Here is a 12,088-nt window from a genome sequence, read left to right as displayed (position 1 = left end):
GCCACCCTTGACTTTTGGCTGAAATTCCAAAATCCATAAACCGCCACTGGAAACTGAACACAGATTACACTAATGGTTGTATTCTCTAAAAAGTTATCTACTATTTCAGTCAGCACCAGAGACGCTTTCATGGAGGTGCATTTATGCAATAATTCAGGAACTATACATATACGGCATATGGCATTGGTGAACCAAAGTGTGGAATGTTGGATCCTGTGGAAATATATGGTGTGAATGGACCAGGGTGTGGTTTGCTGGTAAATTAGGGAAAAAAGGTATGGCCCAGGTAGAAAATAATAATATGGTATGAGTGGACTTGGGTATGGCCTAGCTAGAAAAATGCTATGTAGAAATTAATATGGCAGGGTTTAGTGGTGTGTACATAGCAATGAGAATTGTATGGCCCATGTGGAAATGAAAATGGTAAGGGTAGACAAAGTTGTGTTTTGCCAGGAAGATGGTATGGTCCAGTTGGACATTAACATAGTGTGGGTACTGTATGCCAGGATTAGGTTTGAACAGATCCATTCCCTAGGGTATTCATATGAAAATGTTGTAAGCAAGGCTATTTTTGGTCCAGAACACCGTTCCTGAAGGTCTTTTCTAAAATGACGTCATTAGGAATGACATTCCGGAATGTCTGCAGCCTGCCCTGCTATCACTGCTGCTGTCACCATTTCCCATGTCTGAGGGGAGGAGAGCGCAGCGCGCGTCTCTTCTGTCCCTCACTGTACCCCTGCCTCTGGCAGCCATTTAAAATGTCACTCGGTTAGCCAATCGAAGTTTGTGGACCAGCAGCAGCAGCTCCTGATTGGCTGCCGGCCCGCAAGCTTTAACTGGCTCACAAGCAGGCGCCATATTTTAAATGGCCGCTGGAGACGGGACACAGTGAGGGGCAGGAGAGACATGCACTGCGCTCTCCTCCCTTCAGACACAAGATGCGATAGCAGCAGCGGACGCAGCAGCAGCAGAGGTCAGCACTATACTCTGGGTATTGTGTATTTGGCATTACTGAGAGAGCACTGTGTAACTGGCAGTGCTGGGGGCATTGTGTAACTGGCACTGCTGGGCAGCGGCATAACTAGAACTTTGTAGGCCCCATAGCAAAATCTAAAAAGGGCCCATCCCAATCTCCCAGCATTGTCACTACAATGTCCCTTAGGGGCAGGAGAGAGAGGGGAGTGAGAGAAAAAGAGTGTCAGAGGGAGTGATAGAGAAAGAGAGAGAGGAGCGAGTTAGAGGAGGTGGCATAGACAGATGCACAGGGGAGGGCATAGATGGATGGATGATACGGTACACAGACGGACAGACATAGCCGGACCCCTTAACTATACAGAGTGCAGGGGATGCAGCTGTTATAGGGCTTTGTGGCTTGTGGGGGCGACAAATGCATTCCCATTGTACCCTCTATAATTTATTTTCTCTATCGTCCTAGTGGATGCTGGGGTTCCTGAAAGGACCATGGGGAATAGCGGCTCCGCAGGAGACAGGGCACAAAAAGTAAAGCTTTTCCGATCAGGTGGTGTGCACTGGCTCCTCCCCCTATGACCCTCCTCCAGACTCCAGTTAGATTTTTGTGCCCGGCCGAGAAGGGTGCAATCTAGGTGGCTCTCCTAAAGAGCTGCTTAGAGAAAGTTTAGCTAGGTTTTTTATGTTACAGTGATTCCTGCTGGCAACAGGATCACTGCAGCGAGGGACTGAGGGGAGAAGGAGTCAACTCACCTGCGTGCAGGATGGATTGGCTTCTTGGCTACTGGACATCAAGCTCCAGAGGGACGATCACAGGTACAGCCTGGATGGTCACCGGAGCCGCGCCGCCGGCCCCCTTGCAGATGCTGAAGACAGAAGAGGTCCAGAATCGGCGGCTGAAGACTCCTGCAGTCTTCTAAAGGTAGCGCACAGCACTGCAGCTGTGCGCCATTTTCCTCTCAGCACACTTCACACGGCAGTCACTGAGGGTGCAGGGCGCTGGGAGGGGGGCGCCCTGGGAGGCAAAATGAGTACCTATAAAGGCTAAAAATACCTCACATATAGCCCTAGAGGCTATATGGAGATATTTAACCCCTGCCTGATTTCTCAAAATAGCGGGAGACGAGCCCGCCGGAAAAGGGGCGGGGCCTATCTCCTCAGCACACGGCGCCATTTCCTCTCACAGCTCCGCTGGTCAGGACGGCTCCCAGGTCTCTCCCCTGCACTGCACTACAGAAACAGGGTAAAACAGAGAGGGGGGGCAAATTTATGGCGATATTTTTATATAACAAAGCAGCTATAGGGGAGCACTTATTATAAGGCTATCCCTGATATATATATAGCGCTTTTGGTGTGTGCTGGCAAACTCTCCCTCTGTCTCCCCAAAGGGCTAGTGGGTCCTGTCTTCATTAGGAGCATTCCCTGTGTGTCTGCTGTGTGTCGGTACGTGTGTGTCGACATGTATGAGGACGATATTGGTGTGGAGGCGGAGCAATTGCCAAATATGGGGATGTCACCTCCTAGGGGGTCGACACCAGAATGGATGCCTTTATTTATGGAACTACGGGATAGTGTCAACACGCTAAAGCAGTCGTTTGACGACATGAGACGGCCGGACAATCAATTAGTGCCTGTCCAGGCGACTCAAACACCGTCAGGGGCTGTGAAACGCCCTTTGCCTCAGTCGGTCGACACAGACCCAGACACAGGCGATGACTCCAGTGGTGACGGTGACGAATCAACCGTATTTTCCAGTAGGGCCACACGTTATATGATTTTGGCAATGAAGGAGGCGTTACATTTAGCTGATACTACAGGTACCACTAAACAGGGTATTATGTGGGGTATGAAAAAACTACCTATAGTTTTTCCTGAATCAGAAGAACTAAATGACGTGTGTAATGAAGCGTGGGTTGCCCCTGATAAAAAGCTGATAATTTCAAAGAAATTATTGGCATTATACCCTTTCCCGCCAGAGGTTAGGGAGCGCTGGGAAACACCTCCTAGGGTGGACAAGGCGCTAACACGCTTATCTAAACAAGTGGCGTTACCCTCTCCTGAGACGGCCGCACTTAAAGATCCATCAGATAGGAGGATGGAAAATATCCAAAAAAGTATATACACACATGCAGGTGTTATACTACGACCAGCTGTAGCAACTGCCTGGATGGGCAGTGCGGGGGTAGTTTGGTCAGAATCCCTGATTGAAAATATTGATACCCTGGACAGGGACAATATTTTACTGTCGTTAGAACAAATAAAGGATGCATTTCTTTATATGCGTGATGCACAGAGGGATATATGCACACTGGCATCACGGGTAAGTGCTATGTCCATTTCGGCCAGAAGAGCTTTATGGACGCGACAGTGGACAGGCGATGCGGATTCAAAACGGCATATGGAAGTTTTGCCGTATAAGGGGGAGGAGTTATTTGGAGTCGGTCTATCAGATTTGGTGGCCACGGCTACAGCCGGGAAATCCACCTTTCTACCTCAAGTCACTCCCCAACAGAAAAAGGCACCGACTTTTCAACCGCAGCCCTTTCGTTCCTTTAAAAATAAGAGAGCAAAGGGCTATTCATATTTGCCACGAGGCAAAGGTCGAGGGAAGAGACAGCAACACGCAGCTCCTTCCCAGGATCAGAAGCCCTCCCCGGCTTCTACAAAAGCCTCAGCATGACGCTGGGGCTTCTCAAGCGGACTCGGGGACGGTGGGCGGTCGTCTCAAAAATTACAGCGCGCAGTGGGCTCACTCGCAAGTAGATCCCTGGATCCTGCAGATAATATCTCAGGGATACAGGTTGGAATTAGAGACAGATCCACCTCGCCGTTTCCTGAGGTCTGCTTTACCAACGTCCCCCTCCGAAAGGGAGACGGTGTTGGAAGCCATTCACAAGCTGTACTCTCAGCAGGTGATAGTCAAGGTACCTCTTCTGCAACAAGGGAAGGGGTATTATTCCACTCTTTTTGTGGTACCGAAGCCGGATGGCTCGGTAAGGCCTATTCTAAATCTGAAGTCCTTGAACCTGTACATAAAGAAGTTCAAGTTCAAAATGGAGTCACTCAGAGCAGTGATAGCGAACCTGGAAGAGGGGGACTTTATGGTATCCTTGGACATCAAGGATGCGTATCTCCACGTTCCAATTTACCCCTCACACCAGGGGTACCTCAGGTTCGTTGTACAAAACTGTCACTATCAGTTTCAGACGCTGCCGTTCGGATTGTCCACGGCACCTCGGATCTTTACAAAGGTAATGGCCGAGATGATGATTCTTCTTCGAAGAAAAGGCGTATTAATTATCCCATACTTGGACGATCTCCTAATAAGGGCGAGGTCCAGAGAACAGCTAGAGATGGGATTAGCACTGTCTCAAGAAGTGCTAAAACAGCACGGGTGGATTCTGAATATTCCAAAATCCCAGTTAATGCCGACAACTCGTCTGCTGTTCCTAGGGATGATTCTGGACACGGTTCAGAAAAAGGTTTTTCTCCCGGAGGAAAAAGCCAAGGAGTTATCCGAGCTTGTCAGGAACCTCCTAAAACCAGGAAAGGTGTCTGTACATCAATGCACAAGAGTCCTGGGAAAAATGGTGGCTTCTTACGAAGCGATTCCATTCGGCAGATTCCACGCAAGAATTTTCCAAAGGGATCTGTTGGACAAATGGTCAGGGTCGCATCTTCAGATGCACCTACGGATAACCCTGTCTCCAAGGACAAGGGTGTCTCTTCTGTGGTGGTTGCAGAGTGCTCATCTATTGGAGGGCCGCAGATTCGGCATACAGGATTGGATCCTGGTGACCACGGACGCCAGCCTGAGAGGCTGGGGAGCAGTCACACAAGGAAGAAACTTCCAGGGAGTATGGACGAGCCTGGAAACGTCTCTTCACATAAACATTCTGGAACTAAGAGCAATATACAATGCTCTAAACCAGGCAGAACCTCTGCTTCAGGGAAAACCGGTATTGATCCAGTCGGACAACATCACGGCAGTCGCCCATGTGAACAGACAGGGCGGCACAAGAAGCAGGAGGGCAATGGCAGAAGCTGCAAGGATTCTTCGCTGGGCAGAGAATCATGTGATAGCACTGTCAGCAGTGTTCATCCCGGGAGTGGACAACTGGGAAGCAGACTTCCTCAGCAGACACGATCTTCACCCGGGAGAGTGGGGACTTCATCCAGAAGTCTTCCACATGCTGGTAACCCGTTGGGAAAGACCAATGGTGGACATGATGGCGTCTCGCCTCAACAAAAAACTGGACAGGTATTGCGCCAGGTCAAGAGATCCGCAGGCAATAGCTGTGGACGCGCTGGTAACGCCTTGGGTGTACCAGTCGGTGTATGTGTTTCCTCCTCTGCCTCTCATACCAAAAGTATTGAGAATTATACGGCAAAGAGGCGTAAGAACGATACTAGTGGTTCCGGATTGGCCAAGGAGGACTTGGTACCCGGAACTTCAAGAGATGATCACGGAAGATCCGTGGCCTCTACCTCTAAGGAGGGACTTGCTTCAGCAGGGTCCCTGTCTGTTTCAAGACTTACCGCGGCTGCGTTTGACGGCATGGCGGTTGAACGCCGGATCCTAAAGGAAAGAGGCATGCCGGAAGAAGTCATTCCTACTTTGATTAAAGCAAGGAAGGAAGTAACCGTGCAACATTATCACCGAATTTGGCGAAAATATGTTGCGTGGTGCGAAGATCGGAGTGCTCCGACGGAGGAATTTCAACTGGGTCGATTCCTACATTTCCTGCAATCAGGATTGTCAATGGGTCTCAAATTGGGATCTATTAAGGTTCAAATTTCGGCCCTGTCGATTTTCTTTCAAAAAGAATTGGCTTCAGTCCCTGAAGTCCAGACCTTTGTTAAGGGAGTGCTGCATATACAGCCTCCTGTGGTGCCTCCAGTGGCACCGTGGGATCTAAATGTGGTTTTGGACTTCCTAAAATCTCATTGGTTTGAACCACTAAAAAAGGTGGATTTGAAATATCTCACATGGAAAGTGACCATGCTTCTAGCCCTGGCTTCTGCCAGGAGAGTGTCAGAATTGGCAGCTTTATCTTACAAAAGCCCATATCTGATTTTCCATTCGGACAGGGCAGAACTGCGGACTCGTCCGCATTTTCTCCCTAAGGTGGTGTCAGCATTTCATCTGAACCAGCCTATTGTAGTGCCTGCGGCTACAAGTGACTTGGAGGACTCCAAGTTACTGGACGTTGTCAGAGCATTAAAAATATATATTGCAAGGACAGCTGGAGTCAGAAAATCTGACTCGTTGTTTATATTGTATGCACCCAACAAGATGGGTGCTCCTGCGTCTAAGCAGACGATTGCTCGTTGGATCTGTAGCACAATCCAACTTGCACATTCTGTGGCAGGCTTGCCACAGCCTAAATCTGTAAAGGCCCACTCCACAAGGAAGGTGGGCTCATCTTGGGCGGCTGCCCGAGGGGTCTCGGCATTACAACTTTGCCGAGCAGCTACGTGGTCAGGGGAGAACACGTTTGTAAAATTTTACAAATTTGATACTCTGGCTAAGGAGGACCTGGAGTTCTCTCATTCGGTGCTGCAGAGTCATCCGCACTCTCCCGCCCGTTTGGGAGCTTTGGTATAATCCCCATGGTCCTTTCAGGAACCCCAGCATCCACTAGGACGATAGAGAAAATAAGATTTTACTTACCGATAAATCTATTTCTCGGAGTCCGTAGTGGATGCTGGGCGCCCATCCCAAGTGCGGATTATCTGCATAAGTTGTACATAGTTATTGTTAACTAATTCGGGTTATTGTTAAAGGAAGCCATCTTTCAGAGGCTCCGCTGTTATCATACTGTTAACTGGGTTTAGATCACAAGTTGTACGGTGTGATTGGTGTGGCTGGTATGAGTCTTACCCGGGATTCAAAATCCTCCCTTATTGTGTACGCTCGTCCGGGCACAGTACCTAACTGGAGTCTGGAGGAGGGTCATAGGGGGAGGAGCCAGTGCACACCACCTGATCGGAAAAGCTTTACTTTTTGTGCCCTGTCTCCTGCGGAGCCGCTATTCCCCATGGTCCTTTCAGGAACCCCAGCATCCACTACGGACTCCGAGAAATAGATTTATCGGTAAGTAAAATCTTATTATTATTTATTATTAAAAAAAGAATTATTTATGTTTTTTATTTGTATTCACTGGTTCGGAGCCCAGCAGTGTACTTACAGGGACTTAGGAGGGAGGCAGCAGGCAAACACGCATGTTCTACAATATCCTGAATCGTGGCTGCACCAGCAGAAGCTGATGGATGCGCACTGATTGTGCTTATAAGCACAATCAGTGCCACATTCGACAGCGGTGCACCACCGGCGCAATTTCTGCTGGTGCAGCCATGCTTCCTGATTCTGCAAAACAAGCAGCTTCACCTCTTTCTTCCCTCCCTGTAAGTGCACTGCAGGGCTCTGAACCCAGTGCGGCAGCAGTGATTACAAATAAAAGCAAGAAAGAAAAATATTTTTTTTACAGGGTGCAGTGGGATTGCTTTTAGGCCCCCCCAAGCCACTGGGCCCCATAGCAGCTGCATCCCCTGCACCCTCTATAGTTACACCACTGCTGCTGGGGGCATTGTGTATCTGACACTACTGGGGGCATTGTGTATCTGGCACTACTGGGGGCTTTGTGTAACTGGTGCTACTAGGGGCATTGTGTTACTGGGCTGGAAGCATTGTGTATCTGGTAATGCTGGGGGCATTGTGTAACTGGCACTGCTTGGGGCACTGTGTAACTGGAACTACTGGGGGTATTGTGTAATTGGCCCTACTGGGGCCATTATGTGTATCTGGCACTACAGGGGGCATTATGTGTATCTGGCACTACTGGGGGCATTATGTGTATATATGGCACTACTCGGGGTATTATGTTTGAGAAAAAAAAAGCTTATGCACAAATTGATGCCCTGCGCCTTTGGTACCTATGCTCACATCACCGCCCACCTCTGCTCCACCCACAGTCCTGAATCTATTTTCCTACATAAATAGCACTGGTTGTAAGCCATAAGCAGTACTTTCCAATATACCAATTAATCTTCTCATGACAAATAATGTGTTATTATTTATGTATTACTTGCAATCTACAACCAAAAAAACATAAATAGATTAAATTGTGTGTTTTAACTGTAAACATGGTAATATTGGGTAAACAGCAAACTAAATTACAGTATAGCTTCTTTGTGTTAAACACATTAAAAGCACCAATTATTGCAGAATTCTGTTTGTACAATTATTTAAATATTTATGTATAGAAAATATAATTCTTATTTATAAAAATACAGAACTTAAGTGGATTTATACTACTGCTTTGACCACAGCACCGTGTACAACACAAATAGACTGAAAAATACAAAACACTTATAAAATATTTCTGTAACACAAAACAGCTTTAACCTAAATAAGTCTGGATACACTTCTGGATTACCAGACTTTTTTTTTAGAGCATCACAGTTGTAATTTCTTTATTTGATTTTCCTGAACTTTAATAGAGTTAATGTGAGGCCTGAGAATGAGAGAATACCACAATTCTGGAACCTGTTTCGCAGCAGGAAATCTGATTTTATAATATTTCTATGGAACTTATTTCCTCAAGAGATTTCAAATATCCCTGTTCAATGTTCTGCGTATCTTCAGGACGATTCATTTCACTGGATACCTTATGCCCAGGGCTGGAACCTGTGTTTAAGATCTGAGATTTGTGGCTTGGGCCAATTACAGCAATGGTGTATATTGGTGCACAGGATGAGCTCCTTTTGGTGTACTGGGTTTTTTTATTGGCAATGACCCGAAATTTCTGAGGACCTGAAAAGGAGATTTTGGCTACAGGACTTGGCTGTTCAATTTTGCCTTTTGTTTGTCCCATCTCTGTTACAAAGTTATGTTGAGTTACATCAAAACTCTTAGAAGTGGTCTCATTTCTGGATTTGTGTTTGACTGAACGGAGAGTAAAGCCATCATAAAGTCCGGTCATATTAACAGGGGACACTGCTAAGGTTGCTCTCTGCGGAGACCTGGAGATGGGTGGTTTAGCTATAATGAGACTGCCGCTGTCTTTAGAAGCTCTAAGCGATTTATGTGACTTTTCCACATTTTTCGCAGGTCCATTAAGGCTCTCAGATGGCAATGTTTTGTCCATCTTAACAGGGCTGATGCTTCTAGGCCAATTGAATTTTACGGTCTGCTCATTATTCTCCCCATTGTATAACAGTACAAACCCGCTCTGAGTATTCAGTGGCATAATGCGTTGGCCTTTAAAGCTTTTGTTGAAGATTTCAAGAGCCAAATCTGCAAAAACAGAAGAACAGATGAACAGATGCATAAAAGCAGGGGACTTGTGTGACATGAAAGCTTACAATTGTGTGAACTTTGTAAGCCTATAGGATTACTGAAAAACACTTTTTTATGATTCTCACAAACACATAGAGAGTTTTAGCCTTATCAGCTAGGTTTGTGGATTCAGATAAAGGCCTGTGAGCCAGGTAGATCAACGACTGAAGAACACAGTACACAGATTTCTTTATAGTTTATGAATAAAATGAAAACTAACATCACAAGGAAAATGCCATAACATTGGGCCTAATTCATGTTTGTACGCACTGGCCTACACAGCTGCCAATTCTCAGGCTGCGAATTTGCAAATCATCGCAAGTGACGCTGCCGACCAGAAAAGTAAAGATAGGCCCAGGGCCGAAACTAGGATTTCTCTCACCCGGGCAAGACAGTAAGTGTGCGCCCCCCATTCCCCCCTCACATTCATTTTTTTTTTTACAATAATAATGAAATTACAATTATATATATATATATATATATATATATATATATAATAAAATCACACACGTTAAACTACAGAGGAGCCACTTATACACGTTACATCACAGTACAGCCGCTTATACACGTATCACCACAGTACAGCCGCTTATACACGTTACACCACAGAAGAGCCACTTATACACATTACATCACAGTACAGCCGCTTATACACGTATCACCACAGAGGAGACACTTATACGCGTTACACCACAGAGGAGACGCTTATACGCGTTACACCACAGAGGAGACACTTATACGCGTTACACCACAGTACAGCCGCTTATACACGCTACATCACAGTACAGCCGCTTATACACGTATCACCACAGTACAGCCGCTTATACACGTTACACCACAGAGGAGCCACTTATACACATTACATCACAGTACAGCCGCTTATACACGTATCACCACAGAGTAGACACTTATACGCGTTACACAACAGAGGAGACGCTTATACGCTTTACACCACAGAGGAGACACTTATACGCGTTACACCACAGTACAGCCGCTTATACACGTAACACCACAGTACAGCAGCTTATACACGTTACACCACAGAGGAGACACTTATACGCGTTACACAACAGAGGAGACGCTTATATGCATTACACAACAGAGGAGACGCTTATACACATATCACCACAGAGGAGACACTTATACGCGTTACACAACAGAGGAGACGCTTATTCGCGCTACACCATAGAGGAGACACTTATACGTGTTACACAACAGAGGAGACGCTTACACGCGTTACACCACAGAGGAGACACTTATACGCGTTACACAACAGAGGAGACGCTTATACGTGTTACACAACAGAGGAGACGCTTATACGCGTTACACCACAGAGGAGACGCTTATACGCGTTACACCACAGAGGAGACGCTTATACGCGTTACACCACAGTACAGCTGCTTATACACGTAACACCACAGTACAGCAGCTTATACACGTTTCACCACAGAGGAGACACTTATACGCGTTACACAACAGAGGAGACGCTTATATACGTTACACAACAGAGGAGACGCTTATACACGTATCACCACAGAGGAGACACTTATACACGTTACACAACCGAGGAGACGCTTATTCGCGCTACACCATAGAGGAGACACTTATACGTGTTACACAACAGAGGAGACGCTTATACGCGTTACACCACAGAGGAGACACTTATACGCGTTACACAACAGAGGAGACACTTATACGCGTTACACAACAGAGGAGACGCTTATATACGCGTTACACCACAGAGGAGACACTTATACGCGTCAAACCACAGTACAGCCGCTTATACACGTAACACCACAGTACTGCCACTTATACGCGTTACACCACAGAGGAGACATTTATACGCGTTACACCACAGTACAGTCACTTATACACGTAACACCACAGTACAGCCGCTTATACACGTTACACCACAGTACAGCCGCTTATACACGTTACACCACAGTACAGCCGCTTATACGCGTTACACCACAGAGGAGACACTTATACGCGTTACACCACAGAGGAGCCACTTATACACATTACACCACAGAGGAGCCGCGTATACACATTACATAGATTGTATAGGGGGCACACTGACACACATATAGTGCAGGTCCCAGGGGGAACACTGACACTCACACACAAACCAGGAGCAGACTGACACAAAAACAGATTGTATATGAGCACATTGACATACACACACACTGTATAGAAACCAGATGCACACTGACACACACACACTGTATAGGGACCAGATGCACACACACACACTGTATAGGGACCAGATGCACACACAAACACACACACACTGTATAGGGACCAGATGCGCACACACACACACACACACTGCATAGGGACCAGATGCACACACAAACACACACACACTGTATAGGGACCAGATGCACACAAACACACTGTATATGGACCAGATGCACACAGACACACACACACACACACACACACACACACACACACACTGTATAGGGACCAGATGCGCACACACACACTGTATACAGACCAGATGCACACTGACATGCACACACTGTATAAGGACCAGATGCACACTGACACACACACACACACACACACACACACACACACACACACTGTATAGGGACCAGATGCACACACACACACACACACACACACTGTATATAGACCAGATGCTCACTGACACGCACACACACTATATGGACCAGATACACACACATGCACACTCTGTATAGGGACCAGATGCACACTGACACACACACACGTTGTACAGGGGGAGCTGACTGCCGGGCAGAGAAATATACC

At 46.8% G+C, this 12,088-nt stretch overlaps 1 protein-coding gene across 10 annotated transcripts in view; it reads right to left on the bottom strand.

Moving 5' to 3' along the window:
* Positions 1–7,084: 7,084 nt before the first annotated feature.
* Positions 7,085–12,088, bottom strand: part of TTLL10 (tubulin tyrosine ligase like 10) — a 388,939-nt gene continuing 383,935 nt past the window's right edge. For 9 of the 10 annotated variants that reach the window (XM_063943155.1, XM_063943157.1, XM_063943156.1 and 6 more), the window contains one exon: positions 7,085–9,268. In XM_063943155.1, the coding sequence (XP_063799225.1) occupies positions 8,544–9,268 (725 nt within the window). In that variant the 3' untranslated portion in view covers positions 7,085–8,543. The remainder of the gene's footprint in view (positions 9,269–12,088) is intronic. The other variant, XM_063943164.1, reaches the window with a different exon arrangement.

Source organism: Pseudophryne corroboree, chromosome 10 (genome assembly GCF_028390025.1).
Source record: "Pseudophryne corroboree isolate aPseCor3 chromosome 10, aPseCor3.hap2, whole genome shotgun sequence".
NCBI classification, from domain to species: Eukaryota; Metazoa; Chordata; class Amphibia; order Anura; family Myobatrachidae; genus Pseudophryne; species Pseudophryne corroboree.
Note: the sequence above shows the minus strand (reverse complement) of the source record. Positions and strands in the feature narration are given on the sequence as shown.